This window comes from Miniopterus natalensis, chromosome 2 (assembly GCF_054644295.1).
Source record: "Miniopterus natalensis isolate mMinNat1 chromosome 2, mMinNat1.hap1, whole genome shotgun sequence".
NCBI lineage: Eukaryota > Metazoa > Chordata > Mammalia > Chiroptera > Miniopteridae > Miniopterus > Miniopterus natalensis.
In genome coordinates, this window is record NC_142082.1 from 109,242,316 (window position 1) to 109,267,613 (window position 25,298).

The following is a 25,298-nucleotide window of genomic DNA, read 5'->3' on the forward strand; positions in this document are numbered from 1 at the left end:
AAGTAAATATAATAACATTTGGTTATGTGGCCCTGACAATCAATAAAATGAAAGTTAACAGAAATTTAAAAAATGAAGCAGAAGACATAAATTGTGTTATTTTCATTTAAGTGAGAACATTAGCAGCTCCATGTCTTTCAGATCTAGAAGCCATTGTTTACATGTTAAATTCAAATTCAAAAGAAAATAAATATGTTTAGGAAAATAATGAAAACTAGTCTGACTAAATGTCAAACCACAATGACAGTAAGTTTCTTGTATCTTTCGTATGAGCAAGAAAGTTAAACCCTACTCATGGTCCTCTCCAAAGCGAAAGCACAGTTAATGGGGGAAATGATGTGTGTTTTTCAAAGTTACCTCTTCAAAATCACTACAGTGGTCTGTCTAACATGTTCAGATAGGAGACTGTTACAAGGTCCTGGAGGACTTACCTTTCCTATGTGAAACAGTCCTGTTTCAGAAAAAGACCTTTAATCAATACATGGATACATAAAAGGGAATCTGTAGCATATAAGAATTTAATCATAATATTCTCAGAGACCCAAACATGGAAAGAATTTAATAATTTCAAACATCAAATTATTTCATTTAATCAAGTAATTTATTTCAGTTTCAGGAACCTCTGTGAATATCTGGTCCATTAATACATCTGCTCAATAAATAATTATTGATACTTCTAAGGGGCAGACACTGTCCTAGGCTCCAAGGATATAGGCTAACCCAGGCAGTTAAGGCAGCCCTAATTCTCAAGTCTAAGGAGGGTGACTCCCTGGTCAAGTAACAAACAAGGTCAATCAAGTGCAGAGGACACAGTTTCATATAGTGTTCAATTCAGTGGAGGAAATAAAACAGGATAATATGATAGAAAGGGACTTGGGAGGTATTTAATTTGGACTGACTGGGTAGACCTCACTAAAGAGGCCTGACACCTAATTATCAGAGGGAGCTAATTACAGAGCAAAACCAGGAGCAGGGCACACCAGATAGATGGAACAGCTAGAACAAAGGCCACAAGGTAGGAACAGGCCTCACTTACTGCAGACACAAAGAGAGCCTGGGTGGCTGGAGCAGTGACAGGGAGGTAGGTAAATGTGACCAGAGCAGCTGTGGAGCTTTCAGATTACAAGGGCCTCGTGGGCTCTGATGAGGGGTTCTGATTTTATTCTCAGTGCAATGGGAAGAGCCAACAGAGGAGGGTTTACAGAGAAATAATGTAACCTTGTTTGTGTTTTTAAACAATGGTTCTGGCTGCTGTGTGGGAAAATGGATTGTAGAGGGAGTACACATGGAGGCTATTGCAGTAATCCTGGCAAGGGATGGAGAAAAGCAGACAGATTTGGGGAATATTTTAGCAGGCCTGCTAATGGAATAAACGTTGGGGAGAAGGGTTGGTGAGGCAAAAAATGAAAGCAAGGATGATTCCTAAATTTTTGGCTGGAACAATAGGACATCAAAATTTCTGTTCTATTTAGTTTAGCACCCTTATTTCTTCTTCAACTGGAGAGCTAGAATTAGAAACTTCCTAATCCATAAATCTTTTAATTACAAATATTAAATTGAGATTTCCAGAATAAATAATTTGCAGTTTTGCTATTTTGCCGTTACTAATAATTCATACAAAGGCTCAATATAATTTGAAGATAAGTATGCATTAAAAATCAAAAGCATAGCAAATCTACACATGTGATAGAATTTCATACTATACACATATACACACACACATATATGACACACAGAGTACATCTATAAAATATCCCAATAAGGTCTGTATTTGAGTTATTATTGTATCAATGTCAGTTTCCTGGTTTTGACAAGGTACTGTGGTTATGTCAGGTATTATTACTGAAGGGAGCTAAGTGAAGGTAGGTACCTGGGAACTCGGTACTGTACTATATTTTTAAATCCTTGTCTTAAGTTATTTGAAAGTAAAAAGTTACTTGAAAATAAAACTATTTGCTCAAGGACACAGAACCAGTGGGGAAAAGCCAATATCTGAGCCTAGATCAACTGATTTCTAGTTCTTTTGACTATATCACAAATTTTACTCACATTAAAAGAACCTTAAGAAAAAGCACCCCCTAATTTGCCCCTCTTTTCTTTAGTGAATGAAGAGAACCTGTGTTTCTGTCCCTTTGGAAGGTGGTAAGAATCTTTGGCTGGATTACTTCTCTGCCCTCAATAACACAGTCAGCATGTAGTCAGCAACCTTGGAGCAAAAATCTTTATTTTGCTGGCTCTGGGAGTCTATAGTAGGTGTGAAACACTGTTCTAAAACAGTTAAAATGTCTCCTTTAATTTCCCGAGTGGATGAAACAAAACAACATAAATTATTTGGGCCATTTGTGAAAGAAACCAGAACGGAGCTTGCCAAATCTGAATGGCCCAGAATGTAGAAAAACAGTGGCCTCAAGGTGGATGACTTTATCCTATTTATCCAGGGCAACTGCTCTCATGACCCTGCAAAGAGCTATCAGTAATGTCAAAAGACCAATTCCCATTTGCAAGCCTACCACAGCGCCTATAAGGTGCGCTTGCCTAAAAGAGTTGTGGGTTTTTTGGTTTGCTTGTTTGTTTTTTAGGGTGTAGAGAAGAAATGAGTGATACAGATTCAGGGTGATGGTGAGGCAGGATAGTAAGAAGCCAGGAAAACTCCTTGGCAAGTGGAACGGGGAAACTGAGACAGGTGATTCAAACTGGCCCCATCCAGCACCCTGACTCGCCTGCCTCCTTCTCCCTTGTACCTCTACTCCCTTAATCATTAACCCTCAGGACAATGAGGTTCTGATCAGCATCAAATAATCTTAGGAACAAAGCCTCGGGCCTGTTGACCACTGAGAAAGAGTTTTGGTCAAACTATAGATAACATCTAGGTCTCAGTTGTGTTTCAGCTCCCAGGCCTAGAAAAGAAGCAAAACAAGACGAAGCGAAGCCATGGCTGACATGAGGACCAGATGCAATGACCAACAACCCCCAATCCTAGCACCAGCTAATCAACAGAGATGGGGACTCTGGCCCTATATGCTCATTTTGATGAATCAGCATATTAAAGGACACACCTGGAAAGCTCATGAATATTCTATTGAGATCCTCCCCTCAGACCTCCCCTCACACCTCTCCTAAAATTCCCCCCTTTAGAAAACAGATAAAAACACTTAAGACAAAGGACTCAGTGCATGTCCATGCCTTCCTTCTTCAGGTGTGTATCTTTGCTTTCTTTCTCCTAAGCTCTGAGGGCCCTTCTTAAGACCTCTGTAACTTGTTTCTTGAGTCCACACAGCCCAACTGGCTCACTTCTTCTGCGTCTGTGACTTTCTTTCTAGAAGGCCAAGGCAGTTCTCTGAGCAGCCTGCTGGAATCTCCTCTTCCAGTGTCATGCTAATAAACTTCCTCTTGTGCTAGGGTTCTTGGCTCTGAAGCTTTCTTTGCTGAACTCGAGAACCAAGGTTGTTGAACTGAGGTCCAACATCACTGCTAACATTGGGACAGTGTGAACAAGGCACTAAGAAGCCTGGAGGCAGGAAGACCCTGAAAAGGAGTCAAAGAACAGGCTGAGATATTTCCCTCTCCCAAGGGAAACTGCAGAGTTGAGCATCTTCATGTCACGCAGAGACACACTCAAATACCACCTAGGATATAAGATTCTCAGTTTTCCCCAATGCCTATTACTATCAGGCCTACCAGCAGCACCAACCTGAAGCCAATTCAGGATTGCTTTTCTTAGTTAAGGTAAGAAATGGAATGGAAGTCTCTATCTCAACAAAAACCTGGAGAAATCTGGAAGATATGGGGCAGTTAATGAAGTCACTCCTGGAAGACAGAAGTTCAAGTGATGTTTTTCTCTCTCCCTAGGCCAATTTCCTCACACTCAAGGTTCACTCTCCGACCTATTAAGCCCAAATCCAATGACTAGACATCAAGATCATCTATTAACTCATTTACTCCCTCTTGTCTTTTTTTTTTTTAATATATCTTATTGATTTCAGAGAGAGGAAGGGAGAGTGAGAGAGAGAGATAGAAACATCAATGATGAGAGAGTCATTGATCAGCTGCCTCCTGCATGCCCCCCCACTGGGGATCAAGCCAGCAACCCGGACATGTGCCCTGACCAGGAATCAAACCACAATCTCCTGGATCCTAGGAGATGCTCAACCACTAATCCATGCCCGGCCGGGCTCTCTCTCCTCTTTTTAAACACAATAATTCATTTGAGTCAAATAATCTATTTGCTGTCTGTCCCCTCATGAAACCCACTCAGTCAAGAACCTACTCTGTAAGAGACAGGTGCACAACTCAGAAAAACGAAATGACATTGATGAGAATACTGACAACAGGAGGAGGGCCTGAATTTAGCAGGAAAAATTCATCCCATTTTCAATAATGATTTTAACATTCCAGCAAGGTAAACTGAGAAGATGTCTAGTAGAAAGTACTCAGCATCTATTCTGTCTGGACTAGCCTCTTCCCTAGTAATCAATGACTACCTTCCTCAAAAACTCAGTCACCCTAGGAGCTCTCCCTACTTTACCCACCTCCCCATTAAGATCATTCCTCGTGCTACATGCTCTGGTGGAACTCCATTCACTGATTTTTCTTTATAGGCTGTTGTTAAATGTTCGGAAATTCACATGCATGTCACCCTCTCCTGCCATACAGACTACAAACTCCTTGAAGGACAAGGGCTCTACCTTATATTTCTGATGTAATTCTTTTGATACCTTTTAGAGGCCACAGTACTTGGTAAACACTCAAAAGGTATTGTTAACAAATTCCTGAGGGGCTTGAGAAACCCAATACAGCCACACTTCTGAATAACAGAAAGAGCACAATGGCTATCTTGGGGAGTGGGAAGAAATTCTTACCCTTGCTTGGCATTACTTGTCAAGAGGTTTGAGTTTCAATGATAAATGATTTCCTTCAAAGGTGAAAACAAACATAAGATGTGTGGGGGAGGAGGGGGTGTAAAAAGCACACAATACCTAATGGATGGGAACAAAAAGCAAATACTCATGACTACAAACCTTGCTTAACTTTTTTTGTGGTTAGTACTCAAATGCTAACATTATCTCATTGCCCCAATACTTAAAAATCTTGAGACTAAACCATGAGGAAACTGTAATTAAATCCTCCTGCGAGTGTGCAGAGTACAAAGGAATTTCATCTGTTTGGTTTACCTAATCTTTGTCTCTTATGTACAATTTTAGAAATGAAAGAAAGGGTTTGATGGCCCTGGTATGATAAATCTTTTCTGGCAAAATTAAATTCAAAAGAAATGGCAAAGATAACAACATTCTTTCACAGGAAAAGTCTGCTCTGAAGAAAGGCTTCTCCAGTTTTGATTCTCAAAACAATTTTAGAATTAAGCCTTTGGTTTAATCTAGCATTCTGTGAAGCACCAAGAAAAGAAAGGTAAACAAAGCTGATTCCTGTCAGGCAAAGCTATTTTTTCCAGCCTTTCTCACTCTTTATAGGAAGAGTGGCCAGATTTTCTCTTTTCTCTGTAAAGGGCCACACAGTAAATATTTTTTAGGCTCTGTAGGACACAAGGTCTCCATTGCAACTACTCAAATCTGCTGGTACAGTGTGAAAGCAACCAAAGACAACATGTAAACAAATAAGCATGACTGTGTTCCAATAAAACTTTATTTACAAACACTGAAATGTGAATTTCATATAATTTTCATGTCATGAAATATTCCTCTTTCATTATGTTTTTGTTTCAACCCTTCAAAAATGTAAAAACTGTTTTTAACTCACAGACCCTATAGAAACAGGTAGTGGACTGGATTTGACCCACAAGGAATTGACCCCCTCTTTACACCAAAGGCAATGTGACAACAAAATAGCTGAAATAACTTAGAAATCATTCAGCTTGTTTCTGAAAAGAGAAGGCAGTTGGGGAAGAAAAGAAGAAAGAAGAAGGTAAATAAAAGAGGAAGAAGGGATGTCCAAGAGATATTAAGAAAAGTACAGCCTGAGGGAGGAGAAATCCAAGCAAAAGAGATGAAAGCTTGGGGAGTGAGAGTCAAAAAAAAGAAGCAGGGGGCCAAGTCTTTAGGGTATTTGTGGGGAGTAAATGGGGTAATAGCTCAGGGGATGGGATGTAGATTAAACCAAAAATGCAGATTCGTGGGAGAGCCCAGAATTTAAGAATCAAGGCTACCCATGTGCACAAAATTATTCTCTTAGCAGGCAAGTACAGTTCTGGAGTTAGAAGTCTGCTGGGGTATGTGCACATTGAAGGGGGTGATTTTCATTTTGCTTTCTTTGGGGAAATGTTCCTGGGACTATTAGTTCAAAGGGGCCAATCCTGAAAGTCTCAAATCTTTAGTCTTACAATTTAACCTCATCTTTAAAATGATTTGGCCCTAGACAAAGCTGGGTTTTAAGGGTTCTGATTGCTGTACACCCACTCCTATACCTAACCTGTACCTCCACAACTAGAATTTTCAGCAATGAGAAAGGTAAGAAGCACCTTCCCATGTGAGATTTCATTATTATAAGTTACTAATAATGCTGATAAAATGAATTAGTAACCAGGCAGACAGGTTACAAGTTGCCTTGCACAGAGATGAGAACAAACTGTTTTAAATTTGAATGGCTAATGGCTGGCATTCGGCAAACACTAAATAGCTACCAGTAAGAAATGCCAAAAAAATCACTTTCATGGAGGGTCAAGAACTAATTAGTTATTAACTACTGGTTATCCAGAAAAAGCTGAAAAATAAGATAAAGTTGTTAAAAAGTAGTGATAATAGTGTTATGAGCTGAATTGTGTCTCCCCAAAATTCATATGTTGAACCCTAACCCCCAGTACCTTGGAATGTGGCTGTATTTGGAGATGAGGTCTTTAAAGAAGTAATTAAGTTAAAACAAGGCCATAAGGGTAGCCCTAACCTAATCTGATTGGCCACCTTATAAAAGGAGATCAGGACACATGAAGAGACACCAGGTCTGCACACACCCAGAGGGATGACCATGTGAAAAAGCAACAGGAAGGTGGCCATCTGCGAGCTAAGGAGGCCTCACAAGAAACCAAACATAATGACACTTTGATCTTCAACTTCCAGCTTCCAGAACTGTGAGAAAATAAACTGCTGTGGTTTAAACCACCTAGTCTTATTTATTTTATTATACTTTATTATAGCAACCCTAGCAAACTAATATAGTTAAGGTGCTTGGAGATTAAGAGAAAGGTGAGGAGAGTAAACAAGGTCACCACAGATTCATTCATTCAACCAACATTTATTGGACCCACTGGGTATCTGGCAATGTGCTAGGTCCTAAATATATAAAGATAAAAAATTGCCCGGCAGGGCATGGCTCAGCAGTTGAGCATCAACCTAGGATCCAGGCGATCGGGGTTCGAGTCCCAGTCAGGGCACATGCCCAGGTTGCAGGCTCAATCAATGACTCTCTCATTATTGATGTTTCTATCTCTCTTTCTCCCTCTCCTTTCCTCTCTCTGAAATCAATAAAGATATATTTAAAATTTAAAAAGAGGTAAAAAATTAATTTCTTGCCCTAAACAAACTCATAATCTACTTAAGAACAAAATTCTACCATAATATGGATGTGCCATAACAAATATGTCCTTGTTGCTTCAGAAACAGTGGAGTTTTTCAGCCAGCCATGAGAGGTCATGCAAAGCTCCAAGAAAGAGGCAATGTCTGGGCTAAATTCTTTAAAACAAAACAAAAAAAACCCTCACTTTAGGGAGGGGGGTAAGTTTCTTCTGACTATTTGAGTAGGGGAATATATTATTTGAGCTGGAGAAAATAAATTGAGGGGGAGGAGGTTTGATGTGAGAGATGAGGTGTTTCATTCTGGCCATGCTGAGTTAAGGTACAGAGGACCAGAGTGGAGGTATCCATTTGCACTGAAAATAGAGATCAGAGGCAATTAGCAATGAGGTGGTCACCAAGCCATGGGTGCAGATGGGCTTTGCCCAAGGAGAATGGTGCCAATGAGAGGATAAGAAGAATTTAACACAACTTGGGAGAAGATAAACAGTTAAAAGGCAAGCAGAGTAAGATGAGAAACAATAGAAGGAGAGACAGGAGGAAAACATGACCAAGGAAGGAGGCAATACCAAGAATGCAAGAGAGAGTGGCTGCAATGTCAGTTGCTGCCAAGATAGCAAGGGGCAATCTGAAAAATGTCCATGGGCATAACCAAAGGTCACTGATGACCTCTGCAAAAACAGCTGTAAGGGGCAGATGTCAAATCTAAATATAGAAGGATAAAAAATTAAGAGTAAATCTTAATTTTGAGAAGTAAATCACTGTGTTTAGATAGGAGGGCACTCATGAAAACCCAAGGAAATAAAATTTGCGAGAGTTATCTTCTGGGATTGAAGAGAGGGGAACAGTCAGAAGTCATGGATATAATTGCCACAAAAATGGTGGGCTTAGTGGGGAGGCTTTCATTCTGTCCTTCCAATTCTCTGGGAGCTGCTTGAACACAGAAGGGAAAGGCAAGAGGTGAGGCAAGGGAGGAAAAAAAGGGCATTTCTTGACTACCTTCGGGGTAGCAGCTAATGTTAAAAATACTACCTACATTCAGCCCGGCCGGGTGTGGCTCAGCGGTTGAGCATCGAACTAGGATCCAGGCAATTGGGGTTCGATTCCCGGTCAGGGCACATGCCCAGGTTGCGGGCTGAATCAATGACTATCTCATTATTGATGTTTCTATCCCTCTCTCTCCCTCTCCTTTCCTCTCTCTGAAATCAATAAAAATAGATATTTTAAAAAACAATACTATCTACATTCACACAGCACACTTTATGTTTTAAAAGATTCATTCACATATCCTCTCATTTAACCTTAATAACTACTCTTGGAGATAAGCAAGAGGCAGCTCTGCTTTATAAATGAAGAAATCAAAATTTAAAGAAAAAAAACAAAAACAAAATAATTCACCTGAGGTCACAGAACAGATAAGGGTAGAAGCAGAACTTCATCCTTACCCTAGACCTATATCTCCAAAAGCTTACCAAGCATTTTCACTGAAAGAAATGCTATGTGGCTCTAGGCTGGGTCTCAGCTTTCTCATCTGAAAATTGGGAACAATAATTATATCTATCTCACACTCTTAATAAATGTAAAGCACTTAAAGGTCTGGCTCCCAATAAGTGTTCAATAAATGTGAGTCATTATTAGCTTAAATTCAAAGAGCACAACGTGTACGCCAACCATACAACCTGTGTATCCTGTTTGGTAAATCTGAATAGCTGCCTAAACCAGAAATCTGAGCATCAGCCTAGAATCCTTCTCCCTCAGCCCAAAGCTCAGCCAGGTGATGAGTCCTTTAAACCCAGAGCTTTTCACCCTTATTTTCATTACTGTCTCCCTAAAAAGACATTTTAGACATTTTCTCCCTAATTGCATCCCCTCATATTAAATTTTAAATCCATAACATATCTGTTTATGTACTGTAGCCCTTTGGAAGGCCACAAACATTCATAATAGCTAACATTTTTTATACCAACACCTGAACCAATTATGTACCCCATGGGCCCATGTCTCCCCACTGAGAATTTATATACTAATCCTTCCTCCAAAATCTCTCTCAATCCTGTTCCCCTTTTCTCTGTCCTCAGTGCCAGTGCTTTGTCCTCACAACGTTTCTTCTCAATTACTCCAACAGCTTCCTAACTGGGTTCCTTGTCTCATTTTGGCCAGCTCCCATCCATATGCCACCACAGTGAGCTTTCTAAATGCAACTCTGTTCATGTCAATCCCTTTCTCAAAATTCATCAGTTGTGCTCTATTACCTGTTGGACCTTTCCATGGCACATAAGGCCCCCAATGAGCAGTCCTGGGCCTGAACCCCCAGGCTTAGCTGCTGTCACCCCACCCCACCATGCACACAGCACCTCCATGCCTTGGTACTTTCTGTTACCTCTGCCTAGAATGCCCTTCCACTTTTGCGTTCCTAGTGAACTCCTACTTACCCTTAAACACTCAACAAAAGGTATATGCATGCTCTTTAAAGCCTTACCCATACTGTCTTACCATAGGCCAAGTGGAGCCATCACTGTTCCTTTCACCTCTCTGTGTCACACTCTTCAGTCACATCAAATGATAATAAGGAAAATTAACATTCAGTGAATGTTGAATATATGCCAGACTCTGTTGTAAGCACTTCACATGTATCATCTCATTTATTTGGAATACCTTTCAGGGCAGGAATTATATCTTATTAATTTCTGCCCTATTTAACTCCTGGTACATAGTACACATTGAATAAGTGCTTGCAGGAAGCAAAGTTTTGAAGTTTCACGTACTGTGCTCTTTCCACTGACTTATCTGTTACCTCCTCCTACTTCCTACAATGGTTTACAGTATCTACCCTGGTAATAAGAAGGAGGAACCCTGGATGGTGTGGCTCAGTTGGTTGAGTGTCGTCCCATGCACCAAAAGGTCACCAGTTCAGTTCCAATCAGGGCACATGCCCAGGTTGCGGGTTCAATCCCTAGTCAGGGTGTGTGCAGGGGGCAGCTGATGGATGTTTCACTCTCACATCGATGTTTCTCTCTCTTCCTCTTCCTTCCTCTCTCTCTAAAAAATCAATATCTCTCTAAAAAATCAATAAAAACATATTTAAAAAGAAAAAAGAAGTGAGGAGGATGGGATATGATTATTCCACTAAAGGTTCTAACAGTTCCTGTGAAACACACTTTGATTAAGTGAAAAGGGTCATTAGAAATGCCTTTTTCTAAGGGCAAGGGGGAAAAATCTAATCTACTATCCAGAATACTTACATTTTTATCAATATAGTCTATTTGAAGGATATAAATTTATTTTAAAATGGCACAGGTAAAGACTAAACCACGTACAATCTAACTGCTTAGGAAAAACAACAAAGAAAAAAGATTTAGAATTGTAATATTTAAAAGCACACAAATAGGAGACACTGGAAAAATCAGGTTGCATAATAATCTAGTGAAACACTTTGAAATAGAATACTCATAGAAAGATAAACAGAAAAAAACACACAGCAGAGTGAAAAATATTCCTCATAGTTCCTTAAGAGTCATTTGGAGAAGGTCATTTAAGTTCAGTGCTCCCCACCCCCAACTGCTGCAAATTGAAATAGCAACTAGTCTTGGAAATAGCAACTAGCCTTGGTAATAATTTAAAAAGACAACTTCAAGTTGATTCAGAAAGTTTTACTCTCTGGAGAAAAAATTAAAATTAAAATTAAAAATATATATACATATTTTGCACACATACATAGTCTTCTGAATTTTATTCTTTATTTGGCATCATATAAGAAATTCTATATTTAAGTGTCAGTTTCAAATAAATAACAACTTTCTGAAAATGACTGGAGTTTGGAAGAGAGAGAGCTTCAAAAACAGAATTTCCTATGGTAAAAACCCAAATATTGCATTTCATTACTCGTTTATTTTTAAACCATGATTATCTCATGGCAATAAAATTATGAGTGATTTGCATTTTCTTGATACCTTTCTAGGGCCTTTTTTTAAACAATAAATATGTGTTGCTTTTACATTCAGAAAAATAGAGCTATTCCACTTTTTAAAAAAACATTTTTAATTAAACTAATAACAAACATTTGTTATTAATTTTCAAGTCACTTTCATGTATGGCAGCCAATTTCCCATTTATGATAACAAATATATTTTTTTAAACCACTGCATCTCATAAGTGCTATAAGGCCCCAAAATGATTTGACACACCTCCCTAGGAAATGTGAGAACTCTATCTCCTCTCTTTGAATCTGGACCTTGGGATAGCTTAACAGCGAAAGTTAACAAGATGCCATTGTCCAGGCCCAAACCTTAAGAAACTGGCACATTTCACTTTCTGCCTCTTGAAACTCAACCATCATACTGTGAGGAAACCCCAGCCACAAGCAAAAGGCCTAGATGGAGAACAACCAATGAGCAGCACCAATTTACCACAAATGTGAGTGGCTATCTAGGAAATGGATCTTCCAACTCCAGTTAGTTAAGCCACCTCAACTGACACCAGGAAGAGTAGAAATGAGCTGTCTCCTCTGAACCCTGCCCAAATTGCACATTCATGAGTAAAATACCTGGCTGTTATTTGAAGCCACTAAATTTTGGAGTAGCTTGTTATACAACAAAAGATAACCAGAATACCATATTGTATTTTATTTATTTGCCTTTACCTTTCCCCAAGTACAATATAAACTCTCTGAGGGTAAGTCTGTTTTTACATTCATCTTTATAGTCATTCCTTCAATAAACATGTGAAAACCAACACTTATCTAGCACTATGCTAAACAGGTTCCACAGGTACAGAGACAAAAAGTCTCTACCTTAGAGAAGATTACACTCAAACAAATAATAAACAATGACAACCATAATCTCAGAGCCTTAGCAAAACAGCCAGCAATGGTAGATAACCAATAAACGTTGGCTGAATGAATGAATGAATGAATGAATGAATGAATGAATGAATGAATGAATGAGTGAATGAGGTTCTCAGAACTACTTTGGGAATTATGTACTATCATTATTTTACAGATGAGGTGTTCCAATTAGCAATGTATTACTTCTTAGCTCTAAGTTCACCCTCTTCCCCTACTTGGTGATACTGAGCTAGACTCTGTAAACATTTCTGTTTTGCCAGATGGTTCAGTGTTAAGTTTCATCAATAGATGGACACTGCAATGCCATAGCAGAGGCAGAGGTTTTTCATTCTGGTTGGGGGTGTGTAATGCCCTCTAAAGTGGACAGCCATAGCTAGCGGCATTTGGAAAACCCAATGGCGCTCTCTCTCCAGGGAATTTCTCTGCCACTTGGCAGAAAGCTTTCTGAGGATCAGCTCGAGTCCACCTACACTCCCTAGCAAGTTTCTCAACCAGGTAGGCCTCTCTTTCAGACAAGCTCCAACCTGTACTCCCTGGCAAGTTTACTGGTCACCAGCAGGCTACATGCTCATGAAGCAGTCACTTCATTTTCAAGGAGGCCTTGAGGGTGGGGAGGGGCCTCTTGCAAGCTCTTAGTGCCTCGACACTTTACTCTCCTTCAGCCCTAGAAAAGCAGCTTCTCCCATTCACTATTTCTGTATTCCCTAGATATCCCTTTTACCCCTTTGTTGGTTAACCATAGTTAACTTTTTGCTAGTTAATTATTCATTACGTTAAATTTTTCTCGTTTAAATTACTGTGTGGTTTTTGCCTCCAGGATGGATTCTGACTGGCACATGAAGGAATAAAAGGACTCAAACAAACACGAGAGACCTGAAAAAGCACATTTGCCCACAGCACCATCAAATAACTGACTCAAAATGAATAGAAACTGAAAAGAGATTCATTTAAAGACTCAATGAACAAAAACTACCATATCAATCTCATTCAAAATCTTTATCTTGTCTAATCACATTTCTTAGAAAACATTTAACTTCTTTGGTATTTTTTTAATCTCCCATTTGGTTAACTTTTTTTTATTATTATTAAGTAACAACTTTATTAATTAATTTATTTTTTTAAACCTCACCTGAGGATATTTTTTCCACTGCTTTTCAAAGAGAACAGGAGGGAGAAAGGGAGGGAGAGAGGGAGAGAGAGAGAAACATCGATAAGAGACACATGGATTGGTTGCCTCCCACACACACCGGGACCAGGGCCAGGACCAAGCCTGCAACCGAGGTACATGCCCTTGCACGGAATCGAACCCAAGGCCTTTCAGTCCATGGGCCAATGCTCTAACCACTGAACCAAACTGGCGAGGGCCCATTTGGTGAACTCTTAAAAAGGAAAAAAAAAAGAAAAACACAATGGAAATGTTTACTAAATGTGAGAACTAAGGCAGGAAAGGATCAGAAAAGAAAGAAGCTATAGCTTGCCCAGGTGATTCTGACCAGAACCAAGAGCTGGTGTTAGGGATGGGGTAGCCTAATGATTAACAGCATGGCCTGGAGGACCAGACTGTCCATGTTCAGATCTCAGCTATGCTACTGCCTGAGTTGTGTCACCTTGGGCAACTTAGCTAATACCTTCATTTGTGAAGTGCAAATGATAATAATAGTACCTACCTCAAAGACCTATGAGGATTAAGTGAGTTTACGTATGTAAAGCCTTTAGCCCGACCCCAATCCAAATTCTCTCTGTAACCTCCTCTCTACTTTAACATTCTCAATCCATCTTTCCCCAATATCTTCTCATTTTGAAAAGTTTAAGACAACCTATCTTGCTCCAAAAACTGCTCTCCTGTACTTTACCTACCACCTCTGGCCTTCAACCTGGGCTTTGCTATATTAAGATGTAGAACATTCTTATTCCTTAAAGAGCTTTCATTTCTTTTCAGGCCTGAAAGTGTGGAACCTGTTCAATATAAGAAGAATGGGAGTGACAGAGTATAGCTGACATCTCTTAATCAGCTTTCACCTCTTCCTTTTGGAACTGTCTCCTCCCCACTCCAGGTGACTGGTGTCTAAAGGAAAGGGCTCGTGACTGAACATAGGCCAGTCAGACTGAATCTGGAGAGAAAGCAGTGGAGAAACTCAAGTGCAGATGGTCATTGATGGCCAAAGAGCCCCTGAGTTGCCCCATTTCTGCCCTTACTGAGCCCTAGAATTTTAGGAATTCTTTCAAAGTTGCGATCTACCTAGTACACATTAGAAAAATTCCTGTATTTGTTTATGTTAGCAAGAAGTCTATCTTAAACCAAAGAGTCCATATACATGCTAGTAGACTGACTTATAGTCCTTAGTTTCCACATCTGTAAAGTGGGGTTCTCTCAGGTCCCTTCAGCTCTAACTTTCTACAGTTCTAACAACAGGACAAGTCCCAGCAGATGTGTTCTGCTTGCTCTGGAATTCTCCATAACAACTTCACCATTACCACTCAGCACCATGTACCTTACGTGCAAATGATGGAACTGAGAGATGTTTTTAAAGCTTTATATTTAGGTATAAAGCCACAAGCCTCCCATTTGCCACTTACTACATCTCAGCGGTATTATTTTGGTAACAGGGTCGCCAGCCTCTCTGCTATGGTGCTGAGCATAAATAGAACATGAACATTTCCAGGAATTGTCAACTTGGCACTTCTCATTAGGAGTTAAGATTTCTTTATAACGTTAGCAAAAATAAAGCCTAGGACTAAAACCTGCCCCAAACTTCTTCTAGAGGTTACATTTCCTCCTCAATTAAAATTTACTGTTTGGAAAAGTACAATGTACTCTTTTTTCCCTCTGGGGGCACAGGTCCTCCAAAGAATCATACACCGCTCAAACTAAGGAACAAGTATAAACACAGCTGCCTATTAAAATTAAGTAAAGGCAAACATTCCTGCAGCTAGCTACAACGGCAGCCTGCAAGTCTGAACTGCACCCATAAAAAGAGAAAGCTACCTTGCTAAGTGTATGGTTAAACTCTGAGGCTGCACCACCAGAAAAGCTGGTTATTGGAACTGCTGACGGCTGATAGCAGGATTTAAGAGCTGCAAAAGTGGGACCTGATTCCAGTATCAGGAGAGCCGACACACTGTCTCCTGATCAAAGCCAAGAAAATTTAGTCTTTTTTTTACTCTCAAGGTAGCAAGGTGGGATGGGATCAACCCAGGAGCTCTGCTCCTCGACCCCATATGGCCTCACATTAGACCTTAACCAGCCAAAAAATGGATAAAGTGAGAGATGAGGGAGAGAGAGACACCAACCAGGAATTAGTCTTCTGACAATAGGCAGGAAAGAGAAATAGGGAAAAGTCCCTAGTGCTGTGTGATTGGAGTAGGGGAGGGGAGAATAGGGGCTGGTAAATGATAGGCTCTGGAGCAGCCACAGATGATCAGAATTAGGAAGGAGCGAAAAGCAAAATTTGAGAATGTGTTTTTATAGGCTATGAGTTATCAGGCTTTTAAGTCTAAGTATCTGGATTCCAAATTTGGCTCTACCGTGTTATATGACTTTGAGCAAGTGACTTAACATCTCTGTGCTTCCATTTTCTTATCTGTGCAATAAGGGTAATAATACCACTTGCCTCATCAAGTCACTGTCAAGATTACATAAATTAATAAACGCTAAGGGTCTGGAACAGTGCCTGGCACAGAGTAAGCCCCCGATAAACATTATGATTATTATTTTACTGATATTATTTGAGGTTCTTTGTGAGACACAGAAAAGACTAAAATTCCTTTTTAATTACAAACAGATTATCTGACCTACCCACAAACAGACTAAAGCCAGTCCCAGTCTTCCCTACTGGCCACTTGCTCTCTCCACATCACATTCATCCTCCGGCCATCTTCAGCTCACTTTGTATCTGAGAGCGGCATCCAACTCATTCTCCACTGGCAGGTTCTGTCTCCACTTGGACATATATTGATCTACAGAGCATAGGGTATTGTGGATGGTTTTGAATTACCAAACAATTCAAAGAGGCAATGAAAATAATTCTCCCAAATCTAAATTCACCAGTTAAGTCAAAACCTTCCAATCAAATTTGTTCTATGTACATCTAGCCTATGTATTCCCATAGAGTTCTAATGGATTTTAAAGTTGATGTGAGAGCGACACCTATATAGGGTCTAAGATTCTGGAACATTCTTAAGCAGCAATATTCACAATATTCAGAGATTTAAAAACATTTGTGATTACAGGTTTAAAACACAACTATATATTCTTCTACATCTCCATTCCTACCACCCTTCTACCTCCTCCCTGGCAAAAACAAGAACAGCTCTTCAAGCCCAGCCAGTGTGGCTCAGTGGTTAAGCACCGACCTAGGATTCAGGAGATTGAGGTTCGATTCCTGGTCAGGGCACATGCTCGGGTTGCGGACTCGATCCCTGACAGGGGGCATGCAGGAGACAGCTGATCAATGACTCTCTCATGACTGATGTTTCTATCTCTCTCCCTCTCCCTTCCTCTCTCTCAAATCAATAAAGATTTTTTTTTTTTTAAAAAGAGCAGCTCTTGAATCAAGTGCACAGTTTTAGGAGGCCCATGCTTGGGGAGCAGTAAGTGAGAAAGAAGCCATGAGCCTAATCACCTGGTCAGAAAACAACCCTGGCTTTACTTTAAAATAACCTAGTAGGGTATTTGTGCATATGCATGTGCATGTGTGTATCTTTAATACCACTGCCCAGACCCCACCTCCACAGATTTTGGCATGAATTGACCTGGGTGAAATCTGGGGATCAGTTGTTTTTTAAAAGCCAGAGTTAAAGCTAAATCAACCCTGACTGTCAATAAGGTGACTGATGTAGCCAAATGACCCATACAGCCACAGGAGGGAGGAAAAAAAATGTCACAGTGAAAATATCTAAGAAAAAAGAACAATAAATCTACATTTTAAAGTGAGATGGATGCATCCCTGCTGGGTAGAGACCTGTCACATGGTTTGCTATTCCTAGAAAGAGCTGCAATTAGCTGCCAACAGATGCATTATTTCATCAGTCCCATAAATACTAGATAAAATTCTCTGCTCTTCCTTTATGTCAGCCTTGGGGGTAAGGGGGATCTTCTGATGAAATGTAATACTGAACTACCAAAATTTCCTTTTAAATGATTAAAATTAACATTAACAAAAATAAAATATTTTAGTAAAATCTTACTCCAAAATACCTCTAAAAGCTCTTGAAAATTTTCCTCCTGAAGTGAAAAAAAAGCATTAGTACAATTTTTTACAAAGCTAATTTCAACTATTAACACTACAGCATAATATAATTCCATTTCAAACCCAATGGAGAGCTAAGACTGCACAGGAGAAAAGATCCTAAATCAAGAGTTGGGAGGCCTCTATTCCAGTCCTGGCAACAAATAAGTAACCGTGTGATCATGGCTAAATGTTGATTTAATCTCCCTAGGACTTGATTTTCTCAGAAAAATTAGATGATCTGTAAGTCCCTCCCAGTCTAAAAGTCTGGAATACCAGGATATGTCTTCATCTTGCTGACTTTGTTACATTAGCAAATTAATGTGTTTACAATTTAGACAACCTCAAATTAAGTCATTCTGGCAATTTTACTAATAAATTTAACCAGTTCCCAGACACTATGCATAAACTGAATGAGCAAAACAGTGGATACAGGAGGAAGAGCAGCTCAGACAGTGGGAGCCCCAGGTAACACTTGAATATGGCACTCTCTTCTATCTGAGGTAGACCTACAGTCTTCCTTCCCCAACTATGCCAGTCAGGCAATAGTTCCTGCCCCAAACTCCAGTCTCTCTTTTTAAATGAGAAAATACATGAAAAGCACCTTCATGCTTTGGGCCATATCCTCACACCATTATTATTTTCTTAGTATTTCTCTTTATGTTAACTAATTTTAACTTAAATAAAAGCAATGTGTTGTTTTTTAAAAATATGTTTTTATTTATTGTAGACAGGGGAAGGGAGAGGGGAAGAGAGTAGAAGAAACATCGATCAGCTACCTCCCATACACACCCCAACCAGGAACTGAATCCACAACCTGGGTATGTGCCCTGACTAGGAATCAAACCAGCGACATTTCAGGGCACAGGGATGACACTCAGCCAACTGAACCACACCAGCCAGGGCAAAGCAATGTGTTTTTTAAAGGAACTTCATAATAGAAAACAGTTTACTTGCCATAAATGGAAGAAAAGTGTTAAATGGATACAAGAAAAAAAAGCAAAACAACAAAATCCGAGCTAAATACTACTGTCCACAGAAGGTTTTAAGCATGAGGACCTTTTTCTGTCTGTTAAAAAGAAAAACTGGCAAGTATCAAGCAAGATGTTTCAGAAATACTTGTACCAAACAGAGGCTTTCACTTGGTTATCAGTATTGAAACAGAAAGAAAAAGAAAATAAATCTCTCACCATATGATTCAATCCCATTCCACATATCATAGAAAATCATTTTAAGAACCACCCAAGATCATAGCTGTCTGCACATCTCACATTTTGGGATGTGCAACAACAAATGGTTACAACTGTGCTGACATGCACTGTGATTCTTCTCTCCATGAGGAAGATTCTTATCCCAGATGGGCCTGGGCTCTAGCCACACTGTCACCTGGGGCTCCCACTACCTGAACTGCTCTTCCTCCTGTATCCATTCTGTCGCAGAATTTACGTCTCTGCTTAATAACCCCTCATCAGAGAGGCTTTCTCTGACCGCCCCTAATAATGTACTAAGCCCTTACTCACCACCATACATGCTGTTTTTCTTCACAGCACTATCATCACCTGATACACAGTCATGAGCTGCTTAACAACAGGGATCTGTTCTGAGAAATGTGTTGTGGTGATTTGGTCATGTCATGAACATCATAGGGTACACTTACACAAACCTGGATGGTATAGCCTACTCCACACCTAGGCTGTACAGTATAGCCTACTGCTCCCAGGCTACAGCATGTCACTGTACAAAAGAGCACGAGAAAACGATGGAATCAAGGGACGTGGTATACACAGCATGGATGAGGCTGCTGACAGTGTATCACCATGTACTGTTGTACAGCACATTTTTTTTTTAATAAGTAGAAAGAGTACACCTTAAAAGAATGACAAAAATTATAGTATGATAAATACATAAACCAGTAACAAAGTTATTTATTATCAAGTATTATGTACTGTACGTAATTGTATGGGCTATACTTTTACAGAATAGGCAGTGCAGTAGGTTTGTTTACAGCAGCATCACCACCAACACCTGAGTAATGTGTTGCTCTATGACCTTATGACGGCTGTGACATCACTAGGCAACAGGAATTTTCCAGATCCTTTATAAGCTTATGAAACCACCATCGTATATGCAATCAGTCACTGACCAAAAGGTTGCTGCGTGGCACATGACTATATGATTTATTCATTTACTTGCTGTCAGTCCCCATCAGACTATAGAATATAGTGAGCTCATAAGAATAGGGGCTTTGTTCACTATAATATCCCTAGCACCTAATGTCTGGCACATGGTAAATACTCATTATTTTGTTGAATGAACAAATGAATCCCCTCAGTTCATCTGAACGCCCTTCACATGTCTTTATTACCTAGTACCTGGCCCCTAGTTGGTCCTCAGGAAGATATGATAATCATGTTGGGGATATACAGAAATCTGGGCTCTCTGTAGTCCCCACCCTTACCATAAGAAGGGGTCTTACTGTAGATGTTCACCCACCATTCCCCTTTTAGTACACAAGATGCCACAAAGTGAACTCTACTCAGCCACAGAAGTGCCTGGATAGACCACAAGCTAGATAAACTGAGATCAACACTGAACTTATCTGCAGACTACAGTCAAGTCATGGTATGACTGGAAAATCCCAGGCTAGAAATCTAACAAACCAAATACAATGCCTAAAATTTTTGCCATTATTGCTCAGTAACTTCAGATTCATCCAAGCATACATGTGAGAGCCAGAGTGTATCTCGAGACAGTGGCTGATGTGGCTATACATGGTCAGGCAATGCCAGCTCTAAAAGGAACAGGCTGAGTGAGCCCTCGAGCTGGTGAGTAGAGGAGAAACAGGCCAGCCCTGCATCTTGCTCCAGTGAGGGCAGCCAAGGAGCCCAGGGCATAGGGTCCATGGCAAGGAACAGCTCCAGCTCAGGAAAGGTTAAAGCAAATGTCAGCCCAGGACAGCCATTCCAGTAGGCTAAAGAACGGAGGCATCTGATGCTAATTGAGGAGGCACAGAGCTGTGTTCCAAGATATCCTTGCCAGTGGCTAAGAGAACATGTAGCGGGAAATCTAGTTTAGAGAGAAGGAAAATAAATAACTCCCAAACCTAAAGGACTGGGATTAAAGGCAGGGTTGCTAGGCTGACTGTTACATTACAATCATGACAAAGACCCAATCCCACAGCCAGGGCCAACACAATGGAACAGGAAGTCCTGGGGCCCAGGAGTTACTCCTACCATCCCTCAGGGTAAATCCTACCAAATAGTGAGACTGGGGCTGCCCCTGAACCTCCTTTCTAGATCCAGATTAGCTCAGGCACTGGAGGGAGCCTCTCAATGCAGACAGAGCCCATGAATAGTGGGAAGGCAGATGGGCAGGCACACACTGCCTTCACTCTATTCAGCATTTTCCTCATCTCCTAAGTGACTGACAGGAGCCTAGAGACAGCTTCCAGCTGATCTAGTGTCTACTACGTGACCCTGGTCAGTAGGGGACACACTGTCAAGTGTTCCTTCCACAGTGCCAAACAGAATTACATCATTTTATTGCCAGAATTCCTCTTTTAAAACATAAGCATCCTGATAGGGTGAAAAAAACACAAAATCAATTTTCCATTAACATCTTAGAGTTTTATTAACAAAGATAGGGAGACCTGTCACCTAGGCAGATTCTGAGAGAATCAAAGGTTTAAATCCAGAACATAAATAAAAAGAACTAGGATCAATCACCAAATAAGGCCTTTGAGGCAGCTCAAAATTTACAAGAGAAACACAAAAATTCAACTTACAAACAAAGAGGAAACCAAGAATCTCTGAAAAGACCAAAACAAGAAAGCTTTTTAATAAAATAAAATCAGCTGTTTCTTGGAGAAAGACCTCCCTCTTGGCCAAAGAGAAAGCCATTCCTCCCAAATCTATACAAATTAATTAATAATTACAACCAAAATTATTGTAAAAAATCAGAGAAGGTTGATGTATATACATACATATACAAGCATCACATTTTCCTACAGTCTAGTTCTTCAAAATTCAAAATGTCTTTACAAAAATTTAAATGGACTATTTAAAAGCTTATTAAAATTACTCTATTACAACACTGAAGAAACACTGAGGTCCTGAGAAATAGGCCTCTGGGTCCATTCACATTTTTTACAGGGACATTAAATTGAAGGCACTTTAATTCTGATTTTTTCCTAAGATTTAAAAAAAAAGTTTCAATTAAGTCCCATTTAATTTTAGAATTAAAATACAGCCATCAAATTAATTTAAATACACAGTTAAAGGTTTCAAATAAGAGAAGGCTGTTAACTCCTTTAAAATAACATTTCCTCCATCCCTTACATATATATAAAATTATGGCATAGTGAATTTTCTATTATGTATATAGATTGTAAAAGTGATTATGGAATGGAAAACTACAAAGTGAAGAAAGGGATGAAAAACTCCAAATTTAGGGTTTGTCAGTGAGTGGGGGTGGGGGTGGGGGATGAGCTAGGATTGGGGAGTAGTACCAGGGTCCTCAAAGGCAGTGATACTTTCTTTTAACTGAGTGATGGGGAAACAGATGTTCACTGCACCGTTATTCTCCACAACTTACTTATATTACTTATATTTTGTAATCTTATTTAAAATATTCAATAATTAACAATAACTATTTAGAAAGTGAGTTTATGTAATTGTTATCGTAGAAGGTATAGAGACATATGTAAATCAAACTCTCTTCAGAATATTTTTTCAGTAGCAGTGTTACTCAACAGGAAAACAATTAAGAGTACTTAATTTGTGCAGTCGCCAATCTATCATCACATTTGACCACTTCCACATAATTAACAAACAAACATTATTTTTCTAAACTTCAACACAGATACACTAGATTTTTTCCCCACTCTATACTGTTTCGTTCTGCTTACTTTAAAACAAAAAACAACAACAACAGAAAACACCTCTTGTTCCCTCAACTTCTCTGTAACTTTCACCATTTGGTAGAAAAAAAATCTTACTTTTTTTCTTGTTCTCTGAGTGAATCTGAAGAAATGACAATAAGGTCATACCTCTATTAAAACATACAAGAGTACTATTTACATCACCAAAATGATTATAAAATTAAAATAAATATTTTGGTAGGAACAGGCTTTTAGTTTGCCTGTTTTGTTGTTTCCAACGATGTGTTGCCAAGAGGAACCTCTAAGTCAAATACCAGGAAAAGACATTGGATACCCTAACATTTCTTTTAACATCTCCCCAATTCTATGTTATTTATTCTGCTTTCAATAAAGTGGTAGAAATGTTTCAGATACTTTAATTTGGCTTTGTTCATGCACCTGGAGTATTTAACTTGGTAAGGGCAATCCAACCTAAGAATCCCTGTGGTCTTCTAAGGTCAGCTATTTTCAGTACTTCAAAAAGCATAAAACATACATTTGCCTGTAATTTGGTCATGGGAGGAAATGAAAATGTTTTTTTCTTTTTTCACTGGGATTTTACTAGGCCTTCCTAAGTTAACTGGTTATCTAATGCTGATCAGATATTCAGACATATGTCATTAATAAAAATAGAGGAATTAATCATGACTACTTAATAAATGTGGTCTGGAAAAATCATTCAAAATATGAGGTCCATGAGGCAAAAACAATAAAAGTGGTCTTTCATTACCGGTATTTGCTTTTTAACCAGATGAACTGGTATTTTAAAAACAGCAATAACAAAGTCTAAGGACCACTGAGTAGAAGTTCTATTACTGCTATCAAAAACTCTAGAGAATGTTGATTTCCTAACTCTGTTAAAAATTTGCAAGTTGACTTTCCTTTTTTTTTGGTCAGTTCAGTTCTCTGCTCCTCAATTTTTGTAAAAAGTATAAATCATGGGAGCTGTTAAGAGGGAGTAAGTATTTCACATCACATCTTCCTGCTACAAACCAGACTAACGGCACTTGGACTATTTCTCTTTTCCATAGCTTCCAACTTTCCTTAAAATCAAAATGAGCCCCTCCACAAATTACTACCCTTACAAGTTAAATATTCTGGGTGTATGAACAAAAACAAATCAAAAAGGATGACTTTAAATCAATAACCTTTAAAAACAAACTAAGCCCATCTTCCAAACAATCCCTACTGGCCACGCAGGACAGCCCAGGGAACAGGTGCAAGGCGTGCCTTCCTAGAGGCTGTCTCCTCCTACACGAATCTGACCTTTTCCAGCAGGCAGCTCTGGCACCCCATGAAGCAGTTATCAGGAGGCCTAATGCTGCTTTCCCATCTGCACTTTCCAAATGGCTCCTGATGCCAAGGGCTGGGATATGACCTGGCTCTCAGATGAGAACATGCCTCCCAAGCGACTTGCCAAGTTTCCCTGGAAGCATTTCTAAGGAGATTCTCTGAACTCCCTCCTCACCTTCTCAGTCAGTGTTCATTCTTCCTTTCTTCCCCTCACTTCCTAATTCTACCTTCTCAGCCCAGCCCAGCCCAGCCCAGCCCTATGATGCTATATGCCTTCAGTCCAAACTCCTTACCCACTTTCGGGAACTGCTGATCCCCTCCCAGCCTAAAATCCCAACTTCAAATCCAAAGGCCATAATTCAACAATTTTGGAGCTGGTTTGAAGCGATCTTTTTGAGGCCTACCTGCAGGCAGCTCAGGTATGGCTTCTTCTCTAGCCTTCTCCAGCTTCTCCCTGACCCAGGGAAACTCCTGCAGGGAATCTAGGAATGCATCAAATGCTTTAGGGCCTCTGGAGGGAAGGATATCCAGCAGCATCATTGTTTTCCGAAGGCCTGTGGTTTGCGCTTTGATTTCTTGAACATGGTTTTCCGTCAAGACCCCTTCCTGGTAAAGATACTGAAGAACCAATCCCTCCACCAGCACCTCTGCGCCCAGCTCCAGGCGAAGGGAGCGAAGCACTTGCTTGTCTCTAGCCTCCATCTCCCCCTGGGAAGAGACAAAGTTGTGGTTCAGATTACAGGAATACGATGAGCCCTTACAGCTACTGCCCTTAAGGAAATGGACATCTTTGACCCTCACCAGAGTGTCCGGCCGTGGTGTTTAATACATGGCTGTTAAGCCAAACCTGATTAATTTCAAGTGTTTCTGAACGTAGTGAACAACACTGAACGTGAATCGTCTTTTCCGGTTTTGCTTTCTACACACGGGGGTCCTAGCTCAATTCCTCGTTCCATAAAGAGATTTGGGGGAAAGTGGGTCAGAGTCGCTGCTTAAAAAGCAGCTTTTATCTGAGTATTACAGAGCGACCTTTCATTTTAACACAGCTCAGAAGCAGCGGGGGTCCTGCTCTAACGCTGCGGAGCCGCCGGCGCGCCCGCCCGCGCCCTGGCACACGGGCGCCCGCAGAGCCCGGGCCGCCGCGGGCGTGGGGGCCGCAACCCGCTGGCACCGACGCGGTTCTTCAACTTACCCTGGGCGAAAGGGCTTAGTGACACGCCGCCGCCTTCAAGGAAAAATGTGAGTGTGTGTCCAGTGTATACAGTATAACTGACATATAGTCAGAGAGCCCACTGCTTCCCTCGGCCAATTCAGAATCGCCACCGCAACCCCGCCTGGGGGCTCCCCGCGCAGGGGACATGCGATGGGATTTTCTTTTTTCTTTAAAAGAAAAACGTCCACACGCCGGTCCTGGCCTGTAGCCACGCGCGCTCTGAAGGCCTGTTGCCAAGACCACTGCACCAGAGAGCGGAGGGCATGTGTGAGCGAGCGGCGGG

The 25,298-nt window shown here is 40.3% G+C and overlaps 1 protein-coding gene across 3 annotated transcripts in view; it reads right to left on the reverse strand.

The window, feature by feature from the left end:
• The window catches only part of CRADD (CARD and death domain containing adaptor protein), a 174,439-nt gene extending 149,935 nt beyond the window's left edge, over window positions 1–24,504 (reverse strand). For all 3 annotated transcript variants that reach the window (XM_016215271.2, XM_087814492.1, XM_087814491.1), the window contains exon 1: window positions 24,207–24,504. In XM_016215271.2, coding sequence (XP_016070757.1) covers window positions 24,207–24,504 — 298 coding nt within the window. The remainder of the gene's footprint in view (window positions 1–24,206) is intronic.
• Window positions 24,505–25,298: the final 794 nt, after the last annotated feature.